The sequence below is a fragment of the Hippocampus bargibanti genome, linkage group LG01 (genome assembly GCF_051943395.1).
Source record: "Hippocampus bargibanti isolate YZ-2025 linkage group LG01, ASM5194339v1, whole genome shotgun sequence".
NCBI lineage: Eukaryota > Metazoa > Chordata > Actinopteri > Syngnathiformes > Syngnathidae > Hippocampus > Hippocampus bargibanti.
In genome coordinates this window covers 23,545,691-23,568,050 of record NC_142734.1, presented here as the reverse complement: position 1 = coordinate 23,568,050, position 22,360 = coordinate 23,545,691, and the positions used below count along the sequence as shown (strand labels likewise).

The 22,360-nt window shown below is 43.1% G+C and overlaps 1 protein-coding gene across 6 annotated transcripts in view; it reads right to left on the bottom strand.

Moving 5' to 3' along the window:
- plxnb3 (plexin B3) overlaps positions 1 to 22,360 on the bottom strand; it is a 110,284-nt gene that overhangs the window by 11,731 nt on the left and 76,193 nt on the right. For 3 of the 6 annotated variants that reach the window (XR_016115986.1, XM_089004347.1, XM_089004360.1), the window contains exons 28-36: positions 19,626 to 19,772; positions 19,468 to 19,545; positions 2,741 to 2,819; positions 2,558 to 2,661; positions 2,395 to 2,482; positions 2,165 to 2,325; positions 1,726 to 1,886; positions 1,509 to 1,656; positions 1,356 to 1,420 (exon numbers count right to left, since the gene is read on the bottom strand). Coding sequence is in view for 4 of the 6 variants with exons in the window: in XM_089004347.1 (XP_088860473.1) it covers positions 1,356 to 1,420; positions 1,509 to 1,656; positions 1,726 to 1,886; positions 2,165 to 2,325; positions 2,395 to 2,482; positions 2,558 to 2,661; positions 2,741 to 2,819; positions 19,468 to 19,545; positions 19,626 to 19,772 (1,031 nt within the window). In the remaining 2 variants the exon portion in view is untranslated. Of the gene's footprint in view, positions 1 to 1,355; positions 1,421 to 1,508; positions 1,657 to 1,725; positions 1,918 to 2,164; positions 2,326 to 2,394; positions 2,483 to 2,557; positions 2,662 to 2,740; positions 2,820 to 9,519; positions 10,641 to 19,353; positions 19,421 to 19,467; positions 19,546 to 19,625; positions 19,773 to 22,360 lie in introns of those variants that run through there. The other 3 variants (XR_016115987.1, XM_089004382.1, XM_089004374.1) reach the window with 3 other exon arrangements.

Below are 22,360 nucleotides of genomic sequence, written 5' to 3'. Positions count from 1 at the left end.
AATGCACACTCACTAACGACTAACAATGTACTAACCAACTAACATCTAACAATGATTTACTGCCATTTCTGTGAGAGAATGCATTGCAAAGCCTAAACGATGAGACAGACCTTGATAGGGAAAGAAACGCCAAGAAAGTGTGATGTGTAGAATGGAACAATCCTTTCGACATGTGACCTGGCACAAGTCTTTTGTTCTCCACAGGACGGCGCTGCGGTCTGAAGGGAATGACGTGGACCATGCCAACGTGGGATGGACCGGTTGCGGAGCTGATAGCCGTCTTAGCAGCCACAAGCTTCATCTGGATACGCGAGGACATCGTTCGTCAAGAAGATTCCTGATGCACGTCACTGGAGCCGACAGATCACACCCTCTTTCCCAGTCACCAGCTCATCCGTATCACACTCTGGGGCCTGCTTGCGACAAATGCTACAAACAATTTTGTTCCTCCTCGTCGTCCTGGTGATCACCATCCAGGATGCCATGATGATTTGACTGATGCAGCGAATGACATGACTTTAATTTGAGATTTTTTCCATTGTGATTGTTCTATTTTGTGATTTTCTTTTCTTTTTTGTCTTTCTTCTTTCTGTTCACCTCCACTGATGTTAGATATGTTCGTCAGGGGGGAGATGTTGGGGTAATTCGCTATACAAACAGCTTTAAATATCGCTTTCTAATCTTTGTTTACGTTTTGGACTTCCTGATACGTCATATCCTGCCTTCCCTTACATGATGTCGCATCTACATTTCGTCACATCCTATCGCGTCACACCCTGTGCGCCATATATAAATGCTCTCCCAGTTCTTCTTCTCTCTCTCTCTTCATGCCTCCTCTTAGCCGACACCACGATGTCTCCGCTCTCTTCAAGATTAAACCAACTTTCTGTTCAACACCTGGCTTCCTTTTTGGCCATCCTCTGCCATCAACGCCCGTAGAAGCAATGAATCAGAGACGATCAAAATAAACCCATCATCCTTCTTCTGCTCGACCGCCATTTTCTTTTGTGTCCTCTTCGGCTTAACACTAGCCTGTGGTGGGATATTTTTCTGGCTCATGATAGCGAAAGTACTACACTTGATAACAAACCTCGTCTGCACTCAAAGAAAGGTGGTGACGAAAACTAGTCCGCCAACCACCGTGGCGGTGTTCGACCGTGTGGTTCTGTGTTCATCCGCTGAAAACTAGTCCGCCAAGCCACGTGGCGCCGTGTGGTTCGGTTCGTCCGCCGAAAATTAGTTTGTATGCTCGCAAATTTAATGTTCGTGAGCTAAAGCTGAGGTATCACTTTATGAAAATGCAACGTACAAACATAGTTTATGTGCTACTCGCCAAAGAAGCGATGGTCACTCACCTCTCCACCAGCTGTTTATATCGAGGGATTTCCCGAGCATATAGCAACTTGTTAACTGGAGAATCCTGATTGGACAAAAAGCCGTCACATGGGGTTACTGTACTTGTTCGGCACCAACAAATTTAAGCATGAAAGACCACAGGAGTGACATACCCGCCCCACTTTGTGCTCTGAAGTCGTGCACGCATCAATGAAGGTTTGAGCAATGACAGATAGTACAGCATCAATGCTGTCCGTCACCTGGACATCGAAGACAAACTGTGGGTTCTTCAAGATATTCACCCAGAACCTCAGAGGGAGACTAGTTGCGCAGGCAGAAACTCAAGTTAGACATCCCGAAATCCAAACATGTGGTTACTTCATGTCTCACCTGTTGGTCTTCCATATGTGGACAGTTTCAGGGTCCTCAATGCCGTGTTTCTCGGCCATGTCATCCAGGAAGTCAAAAAAGAACCTGATGGCAATAGGAGGGGGACGCTTTGTGCTCAGAATAGCAACGAAGATGTCGTCCACAAACTTCTGCAGGGTTCCCTATACCGACACGTAGACGAGTCTGTGAGGACTACAGAACACATGAAGACCTGACTATAACCTACAAGGACAGTAGTCTGCTCATTAACTCATTCACTGTCATTCCCAAATTTAGTCGGGAATTAAAAATATGACGTAGAGCACCATTCTCGAATTTGTTTGTGTTTTTTTTTCTTGCTTGGGAGCTGATAAAGCGCTGGCCAGACCTCTGGCAATGTTTTAGTTTTTTTTTTTTTTTGCAATGATTTCCCTCCCAGGACATTCACACAAACCATTACCTTCATCGAGAGTAGTCTAGTCAGGTAAATCTCAGGTATGGCCTTGGCTCGTTCCCTTTCCCTCATGCTGGGCTTCCTGTGTCCGGGAATCTCCAGATCTTCGCTGCTTTTCACAAGATGCCACAATCGAAGGCCATCTTCTCTCTCCAGCATTGGTGTTTCTACAGCAAAAAGACGTTCCACTGGGTTCTTTGTCCTAAAGGTTCAAAATTTTCTGCACAGGCTCTTACTCTCTCCAGTCTGGAACACCTGATTGGCTTCAGTGCCAGTTGAACTCTTGTAACGTGGGACAAGAGCAACTGTGGCTCCATCCGGAACCTGAAGAAGCAAAAGAAGATATCAAGATAAGCAAAGCCATTTCACCGAAAACTACTCAGAAGTGAAAATAACGACCTTGTAATGTTGCAGTGTGTTGAGTCGTTTCCAGGAATCGTGAATTTCAACTGTGACATCATCATCTGACAGAGTCAGGTGTCCTGCCTGACCCGAACGCCACTCTATCAATCCCACAATGAAAAGTGGATAGTTAGACGCAGTGGCCAATCGATTTGACTGACGACGGAGACAGGTTTTTACCCAAATCGAGGCTGTCTGCTAATGGTCTCTGAGAGAACGGGACTGCTCTGTAGACCTGGTCCAAGATCTTTTCCTTCACCTGACCAGAGGCACAGGGTGAAAAGAGTGATCGTTAAACTAGCCACAGGTAAATAGCTGAGGGTGAGACAGAAGACTACCCAATTTCCCACGTTTGCCCACTGTTGGGATGATTCACCATACAAAATTCTCTAAACATCGCTCTGTAATCTTTGTTTACACTTTGAACTTCCTCATAGGTCATATCCTGCTTTCATTTACATGATGTCACAATTACATTACGTCACATCCTTTCGCGTCATACACTGCGCGCCGTATAAAATGTTCTCCCTTCGTGTTCGTCTCTCTCTATCGCCATGCTTCCTCCTTAAGCCAACACCGCGATGCCTCCGCTGTCTTCAAGATTAAACCAACTTTCTGTTCTACACCTGGCTCCCTGATGATTTAACTGTGTTGCTTTGTGTAAGCGGGTTCGGTAAATGATACAACTTCTGGATAGAGTTGAGGTTCTTCATTAGGACAGCTGTGTTGGTTGCATAGAAATAGATAGGTTTAGAAGTGCCCAAAGGAGGCAATAGCATTGCGCCCCGCGGTCACCAGGTCGTGACGTCACTGATAACGTCACGAGTTGTAGCCTCTGACACAGTTCCGTACCATATGAATAATTTTTGCCCGTTTTTCGTCGATTTTCTTCCGGTATTCGACGAAATTCTAATACTTTGTGGCTAAATATGTTTTAGAAGACAACTACTTCACTCTCACGTCGTCTTTCGGCGCTACAAGTCGGACAAGTCCAAAAACCTCAACTTTCAAGATCAGATATGCTTTGGATGATAATTTTTTTATAATCCAAAACATACAATTGCAATTAAATACACCACTATTGATGTATATTTATTCAGAGTCTAAAAATGTTATGAATAATAGAAATGACATCTCTTTAAGATTGAAAATTCAAATACATAGTATAATTATGTTTTGAGTGTGATTGTAACCAATCTTCAAACGTGAAAAAAATAACATTCATAAAGAATGATCATACTTAATTGGTGATCGGAATTGGACTAAATCAAAAATTGTAGAGGATTAGGTAACACTGTGTATAGTCCAACACTTTTATATTAATAATTATTTTTCAATAATAATGCCAAATTTAAATTGTCCTCATCACTCTCATCATTTAAAATTTCCTTTTTTGGGGGCGTTGTTAAACTAATTTTTCAGTTAATATACAACCACAGAAATTTGAACAAGATATTCCACTACTTTTACAGCAACATTGAGTGTGCAATTGTCACAGCCAGTAAAACAATGAAAGCTGATTAATTAGTCAACCATATGATGACTTGAATGAGATGAAATTTTTTGAAACTTCTAACCTCATTGACCTGCAAAAATTACACTGCGATTCAGTTTTGATCGAAGAAAACTCTTCATCAAGTCATCATTCTGTAGGCGAGTGATATGGTGTAAACGGACAGATAGGAAGATATTAGTGATGGTTCTGATGAGGTCTATGGTATGGTTCTCAATACCATCTCGGGTTATGATCTCGTGTTCCAAATCGAAAAGGCCTAGATGGCCAACTGCAGCAACAACACGAGTGACAATCTTGAAGAACATGGCACATATAATTCTTTAATGAAGAACAGCTAGAACGTACTTATACACGGTCGAAGATCGAAAACAGGAAGAAAATTAGTCGCTAAAACATCGCAAAACGAATTATTTTTTTTTCTTTTTATAAAAAAATTCATTTTCACTCACTTGAAGAACGAAATTCCTTTGTTTTTCAGCTTGTAGTTGAAGCATCCGTAAGCGAAACATTGCGGCCCCCAACTGTTGTTCCTTTTCACAGCATCCATACGTTAAATAGACTTAAATACGCTCAAAACTATCCTATTTCTATGCCAAACCAAGCCATGTTACTATAGACGCTACAACTCGTGACGTCACTTCCAGGTTTGCAATCAACCTCGTCTCTACGCCACTTCTACTACCCATCTATTTCTATGGTTGGTTGGAAGAAGAAGGCAATTGACACGTGTGGCTCTCGTAGGCTCTCATCAGACTGACGTGCAGGAGCGCGCATGCTCCTTTGACCTAAAGCCAGGCATCACTAGTCGAACATGCAAATACGATTTGCTCATATCACATCTCCCTTTCTTAATTGAATTCTTTACTTTTAACAAATGTAATGAATTTAATTATGTCAGTAATTAGCAAACTTAAACTTGAATAAAGTCTTTCTAAATTTTGCAACAATAAATGAAACATTCACATGAAACATTCACATCATTTTTTTCACCACATGATCACTTAGAAAAACATGTGAAATGGTTTCAATCAGTCTCTCAGGTGGTTTCACTTTCCTTGAGGATTTTCGGATAGCATGTCCTGGATTTAGAGGTGTTACAACAGTCTCCGTTACAGTCTCCGTTCGTTGACTTGCTATGGTTGGTTCTTTGAGAAGATCTCGGCGGTTTCTTCTTAAAACAGTACCTTCCTTTGTCTGAATGTTGTATGACCTTGGTTGGACCTGATGCAGAACAGTTCCTTTCTGTGACCATGTGTCTGTTTTGTCTTTGTACCGTACTTGGTCACCGGTGTGTAGTTCAGGTAGGTTCCGTGTTCCGCTGTCATGGTAGAACTTCTATTTTTGTTTCTGTTGTTCTTTGATCTTCCTCACTTTTTCCCCTTCCTTTGTCTTTAGCAGGTTTTCCGGGATGGGTAAGTTGGATCTCAGCACGCGTCCCATGAGTAGCTGGGCCCGGGACATACCACACTCGAGCGGCGTTGTGCGATACACCAGCAAGCTCTGGTAGAAATCCGTTCCACTGTCTGTTGCCTTGTAGATCAGCCTTTTCATAGTCTTGACAGAACTTTCCACCAATCCATTGGATTGTGGAAAATGTGGACTTTAGGTTATGTGTTTAAAGTCCCACTCTCTTGAAAAGTTTCTGAACTTCTCATTGGCGAATTGTGGACCGTTATCAGAAAACACTTGGTTTGCAATCCCGTTTCGAGCAAATATGGCCTTCATGCATATTATCACTGCTTCTGCTGTTGCAGCTTGCAGTCTGCAAACCCCTGGATACAAGGAGTAGTAGTCTGTGACCAAAAGATAATCTTTACCTTGACACGACAACAGGTCAGCACCCACCTTCTGGTATGGTCTTTCTGGTGCTTGGTGTGGGTGTAGTGGTTCGGCTGGTTGATTTGCTTGATATTTGAGGCAAATTATACATCTCGACACTTGATCTGTGATGTCTTGATTCATTCTAGGCCAGAACATCAGTTGCCGTGCTCTTTTCTTGCACTTTTCAATTCCAAGATGTCCTTCGTGGATCTTTTTGAGCATTTCACTTCTCAATGTCTTTGGAATGACAGTCTTACTGCCTTTGTATATGATGTCATCCACTACAGATAACTCCATCCTGTAGTTCCAATATTCTGCTGCGTATGGTGAACAATTTTGTTTCACTTCGGGCCATCCATTTTTGATGATTTGTTTCAATTGTTTCAGTGTCTCCTTTGTTTGTTTCCATCTGTATAATCTCCATCTTTGCATCTGCAACTGGCAATGCACTGGTGATCATGTCAATTTTCTTTATCACATGCCTGTTCGGATGTATGACTGGTGGCACACTTTTGTCCACTCTGATTGTGTGTTCTCCTGGTAGGCAGTTGAACCTTTGAAACAAGTCTTTGTACTGCTCCATCAGTTGATCATATACTGTCTCTTTTTGTCTGCCCACAACAAAAACTCTTCTACAGCATTCACATAAAGTTCCTTCACTTCATAATGATCATCTACTGCATCTACCTTGCCTTTGATTTCTTGGTTCCTGCAGCAACGAGCATAGTGATTTGCTTTGTCACAGTTTTTACATATTTTCCCATATGGTGGACACTGCTTTGGGGGATGTTGCGTACCACAACGAGTACATTTTTGTTTGAATATCCTATTTTTGTTAGGTTGTCTCACTCTTGCTTTCAGCTCAGCAATCTTGTTTTTGTTGAATGCGTGTGCATTTCTTTCCACTGCATCCACGTTGCAGCTAGCATCATTTAGCAACTCTTTAGCCTGTGACTTTACAGTCTCAGAGGCTCTACACAGTGCTAAGGCTCTTTCCAGGTCCAGATCTGATTCTCTGAGTAGCCTTTCTCTCAGTTTATTATCTGTAATGCCACACACTATTCTGTCTTTGATCAGTGATTCTGTTAATCCACCGAACTCACATGTCTTTGATCTGTTTCTCAGCTCATTTGCATATTGGTCAATAGTTTCTCCAACTGTCTGTACACATGTGAAGAATCTGTGCCTTTCAAACGTCACATTCCGTTTCGGAATGCAGTAAGCTTCAAACTTTTCCATTATCCCGTGACTGCAAAGTGTCCTTGAGAGTTTTGAAAGGCGCTTAGAAATTAAATGTATTATTATTATTATTTTCGAAAGCTTCATCTTGTCATCCTCAGCATCAAACGTGAAGTTATTGTAGACCTCTAGAGCTTCCTCTCCCACAACGTGCAAAAACATGAATGCTTTCATCTTCGAATGGCTTTCATCAGCTCCAATTGCAGACAAATACAGTTCAAAACGTTGCTTAAATCTCTTCCATTTTTCAGCCACGTTACATGTTAGCTGCCGAGATGTGGGTGGACGTAACGCTTCCATTTCTGCCGTTTCCTGCCGTGGGTTGTGCTCAATGTCTTTCCTCCGTGGAATATTCCATTCCACCTCCTTTTATCGTCCTCTTGTCTTCCAGACCAAATCTGACACCATGTGTTGCTTTGTGTCAGCGGGTTCGGTAAATGATACAACTTCTGGATAGAGTTGAGGTTCTTTATTAGGAGAGATGTGTTGGTTGGAAGGAGAAGGCAATTGACATGTGTGGCTCTCGTAGGCTCTCATCAGACTGACTTGCAGCAGCGCGCATGCTCCTTTGACCTAAAGCTAGGCATCACTAGTAGAACATGCAAATACGATTTGCTCATATCATTACATTAAACATCCTCTTCCATCACACCCGTCAAAGCAATGAACCAAGGGCGAACGATCAAAATAATCCAACATTTGGTGCCGTGACCCGGACCCTATCTGATGGCTTCGGGAGGGGGGGTGGTGTTGGCCCTGTGTCTTTTGAGAGTGTTCGAGTGCGCAGCTCCCTCCCTTCTTGTGTGCGTCTCTCAGGAATGCTTCACGGGTGAATGCCGCTAGCATGCAGCTATGTTGGGTGAATGCATTGTGGGATTCTTATGGCCAAAAGTTAATTCTATTTACGGTTAATCTGCGTATCTACGGTGAGTAATCGAATTTTGATTGCGTCAAGGCGGACCATCTTAATTCGAGCCGATCTACGGAGGTTTCGTACGTGACTGATAGACGCCATCTCGGTTCGAGTTATGTTTGCTTCCGCGCCTCCGGCAGTGTACACCGGGAAAGTTTCAGAAGTGGATTCTTCAGAAGGGAATTAAGTTCTGCAAGTTCGGGCGCGAGGACTGGGAAGAAATTAAAAATTAGTTTGTTTTTTTTTATTTTGACCCAGGGGATTATGTGTTCTTTTTTTGTTTAAATGCAGCTGCAATAGATTGTGGATTACGGTAATATCAATGCATTCACCAACATGAGCGCGTGGTCAGCGCTGTTAGCCGTTGCTACGGGGTTTCCAGGGGACAGTCCATGGGGGCAGAGGGTGGTCGGCTGGAGAGGGGCATTTGGGGGATCCGTCTTTGTGTGTTTCTTTTTGTCTCCCCTTTGTGTTCTTTGTCTTTCGTCTTTTTGTGCGTGCATTGTGTGCTTTCGTGTATTGTTGTGTAAGTACGCGCATTGTGTGAGCTATACGTTGACTGTTGGGTGTGAGATTCGCTGTAACAAAGGGACGGAGGGGAGGGAGAGGGTGGGCTCAGCCCACTCCTCCTCTTTTCTTCTCTTCTCTAAAGGAGTGGGGGTGAATTCACAGCCGTATTCTGAGATCGGCAAATTGATTCATTGGCGAATAGGTTAATAAATTAAAATAAAATTAATAAAGGGTTGCGTTAACATTCACAAACGTGTTGTGTAAAAAAGACGTTCCTGCCTAATGTGATTCTGCCGCATAGGCCTCTCTTCTCCACAGGACGAGAGGCTGCCTTGTCATTACAAGAGGACTCGGCCGGGAGACCTGTCCACCCATGCATCGAGGAGACTTTCGTCTGCGCTCGACGTCCTCATGAATGAGATAACACTGTTTCTTTTTTCCTATGGCTTTTTGACGAATACCGTCCACTTGAAACAAACTGAATTAAATGGGCAAATTAAACTGAGTGTACAAATAAATAAGCCAACCAACAAATTAATAAACAGAGGCTGAACTTGAGTGAATTTGAAGGCAAAAGTAAAATATTTTTGTTAGATTTGATAAAGTGTTTTCACTAAGAGAATTGAACACCTTGAAGTCAGAATTCCAATGTTTTTGTCTGCGATCGGGCAAATAATTTTGAAATCCTGATTTGGGCAAATGCAAAATGAAATGGAAATTGTATAAAATGACAGTCAAAGAGTGAATTTATATAAGTATAGGATTACAGACGGTTGTGTCAGGAAGGGTATCCGACGTAAAAGCTTGCCCGAAACAAAAATGCGGATCAAACCTCTAAAGATGGCGGACACTGATTTGCTGTGGCGACCCCTTGAAGGGAAAAGCCAACAGGACAATCAGAATCAGAATCATCTTTATTGCCAAGTATGTAGAACACACAAGGAATTTGTTTCCGGTAGAACACGCTGCACTAGTATCGTCGTCAAAAAACTGCTAAGTGGCACTATACAGTTTCATTTTGGCTACTGTTGAAAGAGTTCAAAGAGTTCAAAGAGTTAATGGCTTGGGGGATGTCTGCTGGATTTGGTGCGCATGCATCGGTAGCGCCTGCCTGATGGGAGGGGCTTCAAAGAGGGGTTTAACACCCAGAGGCCCCTGGCACATTCCACGGTGTTGACCACTCGTAAATGACAGGAACATTTGGAAGAATTACATAAAATAGCCAGTGAATTAGGCTAAATGACAGGAACATTTATCTTGAATTGGATGGAAATTGAGAAGGTAGATGTTGCTGAATTCACTGATAATTGATTACTTAATAGAAATTAACCAGTTGAAATTATGAGCCGTTTTCATGAAAACTGAAGTTTGATTCTTGATGTCTTTGGAAATTTAATCTCTGCTTCAATTATCATATGAGATCCAACAAAGGAGCAGCCGCAACGGCTGATGGGATGCACCCACACAACTAGAGTTGGCACACCCAACTGATGATTTGGGATCGATGATTTCCAAAAGTATCGTGTTTGGCATTTATTCAAATGCATGACAATTTTTATTTTTTGCACATATTTCTCATCCAACCATCTGGCGAGTGACGAATTGTTACAATTTGGCCTGATCGAATGAAAAATATTCAACGTTGGAGATGCGATGGAGGAAACCAACTTTTATTAAGACAGCCGCAGATGCTGATTCATCTTCTGGCTACCTTTGCGTACAGTGATGACATTTGTCATTTCAAAAGTAGTTTATAGTTACGACTAAAAGTGCACGATAACCTGTCAAGATTAATTTAATTATGAATTAACATTATTATTATGAATTGGATACAGTGCACATTAAAGTAATTGACTGCATTGCACATTAAAGGAATTTCTCGCCGGTAAGAATGAAATTGGCAAATGAGTGAGTGGGCACCGATGTCAGTCAGAGATTCAGGCGGAACCAGATATATTGTATAGGGTTTCCCACGGTAACCAGCTTCTTTCAGAATTGGGAGAAGGAGATTCTTCAGGAGAGCTCCTGGAGAGTCCATGCCAGGGTGGCCGGAGATGAAGCTGGGTTGTGCGATGGATGTCCTATGCAGAAGCGAAACTGACTGTCAACTCATGTCCTCCAACTGAATGACAAAAGGCGAGTATGGTGACCATCTACGCATATTGCCATAATGTTGCTGACCATGTCAACTTGTGGTAAAGAATTGTGGAACACTGTCCTCCAACCAAGCAATGTGGCGTCATGCCAAAATTTGGCCTCCAAAATTTTGGACCAATGATTGACAAATGGTTTTATGCAAATTGATAATCTGTGCAATGTCAAAGACGGATCGTGTTCCACGCAAACACGTTCCCAGTTGGCAAATTGAGACTTTTCATGTCTCAACAGGGGGGTGACAATACCTCAGATCATCATTGCCAATATTTTCACTTTTGGCAAGGAGTGATGTTGGCTGCAACGTCATTCCCCAAGAAAGTGGTGCCCTCCAGAAATGCAGACTCACTAACGACTAACAATGTACTAACCAACTAACATCTAACAATAACAATGTCTGCCATTTCTGTGAGAGAATGCATTGCAGAGCCTAAACGATGAGACAGATTTTGATAGGGAAAGAAACGCCAAGAAAGTGTGATGTGCAGAATGAAACCATCCTTTCGACATGTGACCTGGCACAAGTCTTCTTTTGTTCTCCACAGGAGAAGAAGATTACGTTGGCCACGCCAACGTGGGATGGACCGGTTGCGGAGCTATATTGTGTCAACCTACATTGAAAGAGCTGAATTAGAGCTAGAAGATGGAGGAATGTCAGATTTGCTACGTATAAAGGACTTGATTGAAAGTATAAAAGATTTTGAACCAGGAATAGCCAAACCAAGTGAAAAAGGTCGGGATGCAGTGCGAAAGAGAAGCATAGTTCCCCCAGACACTGCCCCCTGGCGCAAAGATTTCAAAATATCTGGACAAATAGGTGAACTCGGACAAAAAGATAAACTCACATTTCCTAATTTGGTCAGACAGATAGAAAGTGGGCTCAGTAAAGGCTACCAGGGGGATGAGATCATCGATGCAGTGGTTCGTGCCATAACACCAGGTCTGCAGTTGAGAAGCTACCTCGAAGGGAAAGAAAATCTTACCCTAACTTCTTTACGAAGGATTCTCCGATCTCACTATCAAGAGAGAGGAGCCACTGAGTTGTACAAGCAGCTCTCATCGGAAGTGCAGACTAATAAAGAGTCCCCACAGAAATTTCTACTGCGTGCAATGGATCTTCGTCAAAGGATTCTTTTTGCATCTCAAGAAGCTGAATCAGGGGTGAAGTATGATCCCACGTTGGTCCAGAGTTTATTCCTGCACACAGTTCTGACGGGGTTACAGAGTGACAATGTAAAGAGTGACATGCAACCTTTCCTCCTGCTAACCACCACATCAGATGAAGTACTGTTAGAAAAATTAAACATGGCATGTGCAAATGAAAAAGAGCGACAGGAAAAAAAGAAAAATGCTGCTGCACGGGTGACAACGCTGAACACTGTCCAGGTAGATGACACACCAGTCCCGATTGGGAAGAAGACAGTCTTAAAGCAGAATACTGTTACTGTGCCGAATGAACTCCTTTCAGAGATCAAAGAGATGAGGTCAGAGATGATGCTGTTAAAAGAGCTGCGTGCAGAAGTGTCCCAGATCAAAGAGACTATTCAGAAACCAACAGCCACTTCTCAGCCCACCAGCGGAGGACCTGAACGCCTGCCTGACCACTACCCTGAACAGGTCGCCTTCACTCCACCTTCACAATATCAGGTAGATCCACCAGCCAGGCACTACTACACCCAGCACTCCCCATCAGCTCTTCAGCAGTACCACCCAGCACCAGGGCCCAGGCCGATGAGGGGGGCAGCACAGTTCCAGCAGCGGTTCGCCCCTCCGCAGTACTACATGCCCCGTCGCCCTCAGCCCAGGTGTTATTCTTGTATTCAGACAGGTGAAGAATATTGTCAGCACTGTTTTAAATGTGGAAGTAGTGAACATTTCAGAGCAGGCTGCAAAGCACAGAACTCAGCTAGGAACCATGCTTTAAACTAGAAAGGGTTACTCCAGTGGGACATGGTGTGACCACAGAGACAGATAGGTCCCAGTGTTACAGTGGTGCTATGAAAATGGAATGTAAGCCCCACACACGTGGCCCCGTGCAGAAGAGACATAAGCAGTCATTTGTCGAGCGTACAGATAAGAACCAGTGTGGCAAATTACCTTCGGTCAGGGAGTTAGTGGGAAAGAAATGTCTTATTCGGTGCTTTTTGGGTAACAAAAGGGTTGAAGCACTCTGGGACTCGGGGTCCCAGGTGTGTGCTGTAGATGAGTTATGGAAACAAACAAACTTACCTGACGTGTCATTGAAAAATGTGAATGAACTTATTGACCCTGATAACACTCTCAATATTGTGGCAGCTAATGGAACGGATATGCCTTATGTAGGATGGCTTGAGATATCATTTAAACTTGGTGCTAATGATCCAGGGCTACTTGTACCAGTATTAGTACTAAAAGGTGACCAGCAACAGTGTCCTATCATAGGGTTTAATGTCATTGAGCGTCTTGTGTTAGATAGCCTCTCTAATGAGTCACAAACAGGGGATGCAGAAAAGCTCTTGAAATCGGTTAGACTAGCTTTTCCCCACCTTAAGCGCAATAAAGCTGCCACTTTCATAAAAGCAGTTAGTCTGGGACAAGCACATGAGTACCGTGTAAAAACAACAAATGAGAGATTCACTATAGCCAGGCATAGCTCACTTATTATTCCATGCAAAGTACAGGCTAAGCCCTTTAAGGAAGATGTTACATTAGTTTTTGAGCCAAGTGAAAACCCACAGTGGCCAGATGGCCTCGAGCTTTGTGACTCGTTGGTCTCAGTAAAGGCAGGTTCCATCCCTAGGATAGTTGTTAGTGTCCAGAACCCTACTAATCATGATATTAGGTTTCCAGTAAAGACTATTATTGGTACAGTGCAGTCAGTAGGGTCTGTCTACCCAGCTAACATATTTAAAAGGGACCTTCCTTCAGCGGTTGTCAATGAGGTCCATGTCCAGAATACCACCATCGCTCTCAGTGAGCAGTGGGACCCCCCAATTGACCTTTCTCATTTGGACGAAGATAAAAGAAAGACCGTTCAGCAGATGTTGAGAGAGGAATCGGCATCATTTTCAAAATCGGACGACGACATAGGGTGTGTGGAAAACCTACAAATGGACATTTTGTTGAAAGACACTGAGCCCGTTTCAAAGACATATATGTCTGTCCCAAAGCCAATGTACAGAGAGGTGAAAGATTATTTACAGGACTTGATAGCGCAGGGGTGGGTGGAAAAGTCCACTTCCTCCTACTCATCCCCTGTCGTCTGTGTCAGGAAAAAAGATGGTACACTGCGCTTATGTATTGATTACAGAGAGCTGAACCGGAAAACACACCCTGACCGGCACCCCATCCCACGGGTACAGGACGTGGTGGATAGCCTTGGGGGTAACACCATCTTCTCGCTGCTGGACCAAGGCAAAGCATACCACCAGGGGTTCATGTCCAAAGGGAGCCGACACCTGACTGCCTTCGTGACCCCTTGGGGCCTTTATGAATGGATTCGAATTCCGTTTGGACTCATGAATGCACCAGCAGCGTTCCAGCGGTGTATGGAACAATGTCTGGAGGGGTTACGGGACGAAATATGTGTCCCCTATCTTGATGACATTCTTGTTTTCAGCGGGACATTTGACAACCACGTTGAGGACGTCAGACGAGTGTTGCGACGTCTCAGGGAAAATGGAATAAAACTCAAAGCCCGAAAGTGTGACCTCTTTAAGCCGGAAGTGAGGTACCTCGGCAGGATTGTCTCTGCTGAGGGGAGCAGAATGGACCCGGCAGATACAGCAGCAGTGCGTGCCCTGAAAAACAAGCAGCCAGGCACTGTCGGTGAGCTTCGAGCCATTTTGGGACTATTAAGCTATTATAGGCAATACATCAAAGATTTCTCTTGTATCGCTAGTCCCTTGTATGATTTGCTTAAAGCCCCTCTGAATGTTGAGACTCAGCAGCATCAAAGACAAAAATGGAAAGTGAGAAATAACAGTGTGTCTTCCAACACACGTATTGAGTGGAGTGATGAGCATCAGTCAGTGTTAGAGCAGCTAATAGACTGTTTAGTTCAACCACCAGTTTTAGGTTTTCCTGACTTCGCGCATCCTTTCATTTTGCATACAGATGCCTCTAACCGGGGTTTAGGCGCTGTGTTGTACCAAAGACAAAATGGCAAACTTCGCGTGATAGCCTATGGCTCTCGGACATTAACTGCAGCTGAGAAGAATTATAACTTACACTCGGGCAAGTTGGAATTTTTGGCGCTTAAGTGGGCGATCACAGACAAGTTTCGTGATTATTTGTACTATGCACCATTCTTCACTGTGTATAGTGACAATAATCCACTCACGTATGTACTGTCGACTGCTAAGTTAAATGCAACTGGGTGCAGGTGGGTCGCAGAACTTTCTGATTTTAATTTTACTGTTAAATATCGTCCCGGTAAGGAAAATGTTGATGCAGACAGTTTATCTAGGATGCCCCTTGATATGGTAACATATATGGAAGGATGTACAAAAGAAATGTCGTATGATGCTGTGAGTGCTGCCGTACAAGCGGTTGACCAACAGAACGAGTCTAGTGCAGCTTGGTCTATGGGAATCTCAGCTATGTGTGCCGAGGTGTCACTAAACACACCGATAGCCCCATTGACTGTTGGACAGATCAAGCTAGATCAAGAGACTGACCCCATTATAGGACATATTATTAGATACAAACTGGCGGAGACGAAACCGCTGGGTACTGAACTAAGAAAGCATTGTCCTCAAGTTGTTTGTCTTGTGAGGGAATGGGACAAGCTACACTTTAATGACAGAGGTGTTTTGTACAGAAAAACGGCAAACAGAACCCAACTACTGCTTCCTGAAAAACACAAGGTGACAGTGTTAAAAGAGCTGCATGATGAAATGGGCCACCATGGTGTAGAAAGGACTCTTTCCCTTGTAAGGGATCGTTTTTACTGGCCCTTTATGCAAAAAGAAATAGAGGACTATGTACTGAGAGAGTGTGTGTGCCTAAAACACAAAAAGCCCAACCGTGAGACCAGAGCCCCTCTCACTAATATTGTGACTACTCAGCCTTTTGAACTTGTCTCCGTTGACTTTTTGCATCTCGACAAATGTAAGGGTGGTTATGAATACGTGCTTGTGCTAGTAGACCATTTTACACGTTTCGCTCAAGTTTATGCTACGACGTCCAAATCTGGCAAAACAGCGGCAAACAAAATCTTTAATGACTATGCTTTAAAGTTTGGGTTCCCCCTTCGAATTCACCATGATCAGGGTGGTGAATTTGAAAATCAACTTTTTGCTCAACTGAAGGAATATTGTGGGGTTGCGGGTTCAAGGACAACCCCCTACCATCCACAGGGAAATGGACAAGTTGAACGATTTAATCGAACACTGATCCAGATGTTAAAGACACTGACAGAGAAACAAAAGAGTAACTGGAAAGACTCACTAAACAAACTCGTTTATGCTTACAACTGTACCAAAAGTGAGGTGACAGGGTTCTCACCTTTTTACTTACTTTATGGACGTTCACCACGTTTGCCAGTTGATATGTTGTTTAGTTTGAATCCAGACTCGAACCAGGGTGAAACCAACCAGAAGGACTATGTGAAGAAGTGGAAACAGGGCATGGAGGAAGCGTATGCGATCACGCAAGAAAATAACAACAAAGCTGCTGCCAGGAGTAAGAGACTATATGACAGTAAACTAAAGTATTCTACCCTGTTGCCCGGTGATCGTGTTCTGGTTCGAAACTTAACCCCACGTGGAGGTTCAGGCAAACTGAGAAACCACTGGGAGGATGTTGTTCATACAGTGGTTCGTCAAGTCAGCCAAGACATTCCAGTTTATGAGCTGAAACCTGAGAGGGGGAAGGGCAGATCTAGGATACTCCACCGCAATCTCTTGCTGCCATGTGATCATTTGCCATTAGAGACTTCACTACAGTCCCAGTCCAAGGAAAAGTCCACTCGGCAACGACCGAACAAGATGCCGGAAATGGATCCGGAAGAGGATGATGAGGAGGATGAGTATTATCCAGTGTTGCATCGCCAGAGCACCCGACCAGACTCACCAGAACCGCGGGACGTGAGCTTCGTGGAGACAACCCACCATGATGACAATCAACTGGGGAATGAACTGCCGGGGACAGAGCCGGGAGCTGCGGAAGTTGACCAACCTCAGGAGGGCAACATTGGTCCGGAAAATGATGCACCTGTGACGGTGTGTCCCCCTTTTCCCCAGCCAACCCCCAGTAATCCTGATATTGGGGGAAATCAACGGCCACGACGAGAACACAGGAGACCCAAGGTATTCACGTATGATCGCCTTGGTTCGCCATCTTGTTACAATGTAGGGACAGTACCATATCATGGTGAACAGACAATGCCTTGGATGTATGGCGCACACCCCTATCATGCCACGAAATACTACAGAAATGGTTAATCGACACTTCGGTTTAATAGAACAGTGAGATGGAAACAAGAAGACCCCGATGAGCCCTGTATAAGTAAAACGGAATGTATGAAAAGAGTTCCAGTCTGTGAATTGTTGATTGTTATAATGTAAACAGAATGTATGAAAAGAGTTCCAGTCTGTAAACTGTTCATTATTATAGTGCTAGCCGTTTTAGCAGCCACAAGGTTCGCCTGGATTCGCGAGGACACAGTTCGTCAAGAAGATTCCCGATGCACGTCACTGGAGCCGCGTCAACAGTTCACACACACTCTCCCAGACACCTGCTCATCTGTACCACGCCCTGGGGGCCTGCTTGCGATAAATGCCACAATTTCGTTCCTACTCGTCATCCTGGTGATCACCATCCAGAATGCCATGAAGATTTGACTATTGTAGCTAGCGAATGACATTACTTTGATTTGAGATTGTTTCTATTGTGATTGTTCTATTTTGTGATTTTCTTTTTTTCTTTCTTCTTTCTGTTCACCTTTACCGATGTTAAATATGTTCGTCATGGGAGAGATGTTGGGGTAATTCGCCATACAAACATCTCTAAACATCGCTCTGTTTACATTTTGAACTTCCTGAAATGTCATATCCTGCCTTCCTTTACATGATATCACATTTACATTATGTCACATCCTTTCGCGTCACATACTGCGCGCCGTATAAAATGTTCGCCCTTTGTGTTCGTCTCTCTCTCTATCGCCATGCTTCCTCTTTAAGCCGACACTGCGCTGCCTTCGCTGTCTTCAAGATTAAACCAATTTCTGTTCTATACCTGGCTCCCTGATGATTTAACCATCCTCTTCCGTCACACCCGTCGAAGCAATGAACCAAGTGCGAACGATCGAAAGAAACGAAGAAAGCTACAGGACCTGATAAAGTGTCCCCCACCTGCCTGAAAATCTGCGCCAACCAGCTGCCTGTGGTCTTCACACAAATCTTTAACATATCCCTGAAGCAGTCTGAGGTCCCATCATGCTTCAAACAGTCTACCATCATCGCAGTTCCCAGGAAAACGGCAACATCGGAACTGAGTGTCTACCGGCCTGTCGCTCTGACGTCTGTGGTCATGAAGTTCTTTGAACACCTTGTGCTGAACCACCTAAAGAACATCACCCATGGACCCTCTTCAGTTTTTCTACCAAGTGCATGTACTGGGTTATTGGCATTCTAAGATGATAACAGGGATAGAATCAATTTGTCAGCTAATTTGGAGATGACTGAGATGATTCTTATCAGCCGTTCGTCTTCTACTTTGGTTTTTGTCCACAATCTTTTTGACGACATTAACCCCAGTCCTTGTAAATGGCAAATTAATCTATTGACAGATTTATTAGGTGTGTAAATGGCTTTTCCAGGGCCATTTTACCCCCTTTCTCTGAGTGCGGACGTGCTTTATGTTTGATCACCATTTTGGACCATATTGAGTGGACTGTTGCTATTTTGGGACCGAAAAAGACCCCGCCACAGGTTAGTGTTAAGCCGAAGAAGACATTGAAGAAAATTACGATCGAGCAGAAGAAGATCATGGAAAAACACCAACGACGTGTGCGTTTGTGTGACTTAGCGTCCCAGTACCAGGACGCTACCATCCTTAAAAACAAGGAAGCTATTAAGGCTGCGTGTGTGGCTGAGGGTGTTTCTGTGTTGTCTAAGCAACGGTCTGAGGCAAGAGAAGAGGTTGAAAAACTTCTGTATATTTGGATTAATGAAAAGTAGCCAGCAGGGGGCTGTGTGAGTGAGGGTGTAATCGCCGAGAAAGCACGGCAACTTCACTCGAAGCCACACCGGAGGTACCATCACAAAGTGTCATTGAGAGTTTTGAAAGGCGCTTAGAAATTAAATGTATTATTATTATAAAGGTAAATAAAATGACTTTAATATGCAGTACAGTTTATTTCTTAAATTACAATCCAATAGCACATTTATTATACATAAAATAAGGTATATTTTTGCATAGTTTAAGGCTTATTTAGTGGGAAATTATGTTTTATGGGGACCTGGGAACGGATTATTCTCATTTTAATGGTTTCTTATGGGAATTAAATATTCAGAAGACTAACTTTTCGCCTTACACGCACTTTTGAGGAATCAATTATGTTTGTGAGCTGAGGTATCACTGTATTTCCAGACATTCAAGTACAGTTTTTACCCCATTTTAAAAAGTAGCTTGGTGTCATCCAGAGGGTAACTTAACTGCTTTTGTGAGACACGAGGAGCAGACAGCTGACAAAGAGAAACGTGAGGAGTTGATACATGGGTGTCTGTGAAGGGCAGAGGGGTAGGTCATAGATTTGACCCGAAGAGGTACCTGTGAGATGGTGTCAGTGTCCAGCACCTTGACAGGACAAGCGCAGTGGTCATCAGTTCCATTCTTCAGCAGAAGTGTCTGAACATCATATACACACACCAACATGTTGAATAACTCTCAATCCATTAAAAGGTGCTACTGTGCATTACCACTGATACCATAATGCAATAATCGATGTCCTCTCGAAGCAGGTGGCTGTCGTTGAGCGTCCGCTTGGCTTTTCCCGTCACAGCATCCACCGGACCTTTGTCCACCTGATACTTTATGGCTCTGTAGAGCATGTAAAGCGGCTCTCCTGCCACCTCCTGAGAAATAAATACAATGATACCTTGGTTTACGAACTTAATTGGTTCCCAGAAAGTGTGTGTAAGGAGAAAAGTGTGTATTCCAAACATTAATTTCCCATAGGAAAGCATTAAAATGATAATAATCAATCCCCAGGTCCGCATAAAACATTTTCAACTAAATAAGCCTTAAAGGACAACCGACACCTCCGGACAAGTTCTGTCCATAATTTGTAAAATCACTTCAAATGACTTCTACTGAGCGTACTTTGCAAAGATTCCACGGCATATAGCTATATTTTACGTTTTAAGACTCACGCTGAATATTCAGGAAGTCTTGTTTTCTGTTGATGACGTGACGTCACGTCTGGAACGCCCCTGACCGAGAATGTGACACACAATGCATTGAGGGTACTTTGTTTGGTCTGAAAACTTTGTGTTTATCCGTGTTGATGGCAAAATTAGAAGGAAAACATAAATAACGCGATGGTGAATCATTGTGTGTTTCACCAAGACTACTATTTGATACTAGTTGACACAAATTTCCAGCAGACAAATCAGCCCATTTCCAACGGAGCTTGGGCGCCATCTTCTGCATTTTCTGGGTGCTACATTGCTGTCATTGCCGGCTCGAATTGACATGAGAGGACTCCTTGAATCAATTGCAAACATTTATGCTTTCCTCTTCAGAACTATTGGATTTGATTGGATTTGCCTTTATAAGTCTCACAGTCACTATTTGGATTGGATTGGATTGGATTTGCCTTTATTAGTCTCACAGTGGAGAAATTTACATTTCACAGCAGCAAAGTGATAAAAGGAATCATATTGATCATCAATTTGAATCATATTCATAACTGGATGAGTAACGAGAAAGCATCTTCTCCAAATCTGAAGGCATTGTTTTGATTCTCGAGCAAGGCAAGACATCTTGGCGTGACGTCACGAACAAGGGGGTGGGACCTTCTGAAACTGGCCATTTCCGGATTCATTTTGAAGTAATTTTTATTGGTGTTTTTCATTTGACTAAAAATATCAGCCTGCATGTTTTGGGTATTTTAGATGCTGTAAAACGTTTTTCTGATGTCAGTAGGAAACAAAAAAAATGGTGTCGGCTGTCCTTTAAACGTAGTGTCTACAAACCTCATAGCACAGAAAGAACACTACAATCCAATTTATTAACTGTCTTTCAAATGTGAAACATATCCCTGATCAATAAATTTGTCTCAATGACTATGCACGATATGGCATTTACAGACTATTTCGCAGATACTGGGAGGAGGAAATGGAAATAGATTAAAATAACATATGCACTGTGATTTATCACGATTGCGTCTGTTTTTAACAAGTTTCAATCAAAAGTGCAAAGTTAAGAAATCAACATTTATTGAAAAATTGAATCACTTTCAACATTCAAAACATATTATTCCACAATGAAATATTCAAGCCCAATAATACCTTAAACTCCGCTAAATCATGGATCATGGATGGATTGCCCTGACGCGCTCTACAAACTCGCCACGGACGCCCTCGCCTTCAGGCGCAAACAGTACACGTGTACCGTCGCCAAGCACACAGACATATGCTACCTGCAGTTGAAATTTGCATACTCGGCACGGCAGCCAATCAGACTTTCACAAGTGTTATAAGGTTGTGCATTTGCATATCATTTTCCAAAATAGATGCACAGAACCTCAGCCCAGAAGAAAGATTCAAAAGAAGCTAACAACATGTGTGACGCTAAAAAACGTAAATTTATATCAAACCGTGACTGTAAAGTGTACGTGAGAGTTATGAAAGGGGCTTAGTGGCGTGTAGCAAGCAATGCAAACATTGCATTGTGCACCATGGTGACAAATGACTACTGCAGCGCAATCTGCCGCCTTGGACATTTACCGTAAATTAAGCAAGGTAACATTTCTGGTAGTTACAGCCTTAATTAATATAAAGAACTTAATACTTTGTGACGATGGTTGTCGTGTTTCAAGTTGTGAACAACGGGGCAGGCAACTTTTCAGAGTTGTCTGCCCTTTTGTCCGCTACCTTTTTGTCACGAGTTTCAGACACTGTTTTTACTATAATTTGGACAAGTAAAAATAAAAAGCCTAATGGGCTGTATGTGGCCGGCGGGCCGTAGTTTGCGCATCCCTGTTCTAGAGCAAGGCAAGACGTCCTGGCGTGACGTCACGAACAAGGGGGCGGGTCCTTCTGAAACTCTGCATCTCCGAGGTCATTTTGAAGTAGTTTTGGGACACTTTAACTCATTTTTGGTGTTTTGCATTTGACTAAAAATATCAGCCTGCGTGTTTTGGGTATTCTAAATGCGATAAAACGTTTTTCTGATGTCAGTTAGGAAACAAAAAAATGGTGTTGGATGTCCTTTAAAACTACACACAGAAAACGTATTTTATGTATAATAAATGTGCTGTGGTATTGTAATTGAAGAAATAAACTATACAGTATAATAAAGTACAGTGAGACCTCAATTTACAAAAACCTTATCTTACAAACTTTTCGTCTTACAAACGTCGAATTTATGAAAATTAAACCTTATGGTAAGCACTATCTTCATAATACACACCCACCACGGATGGCGGAGTGATCTTCGG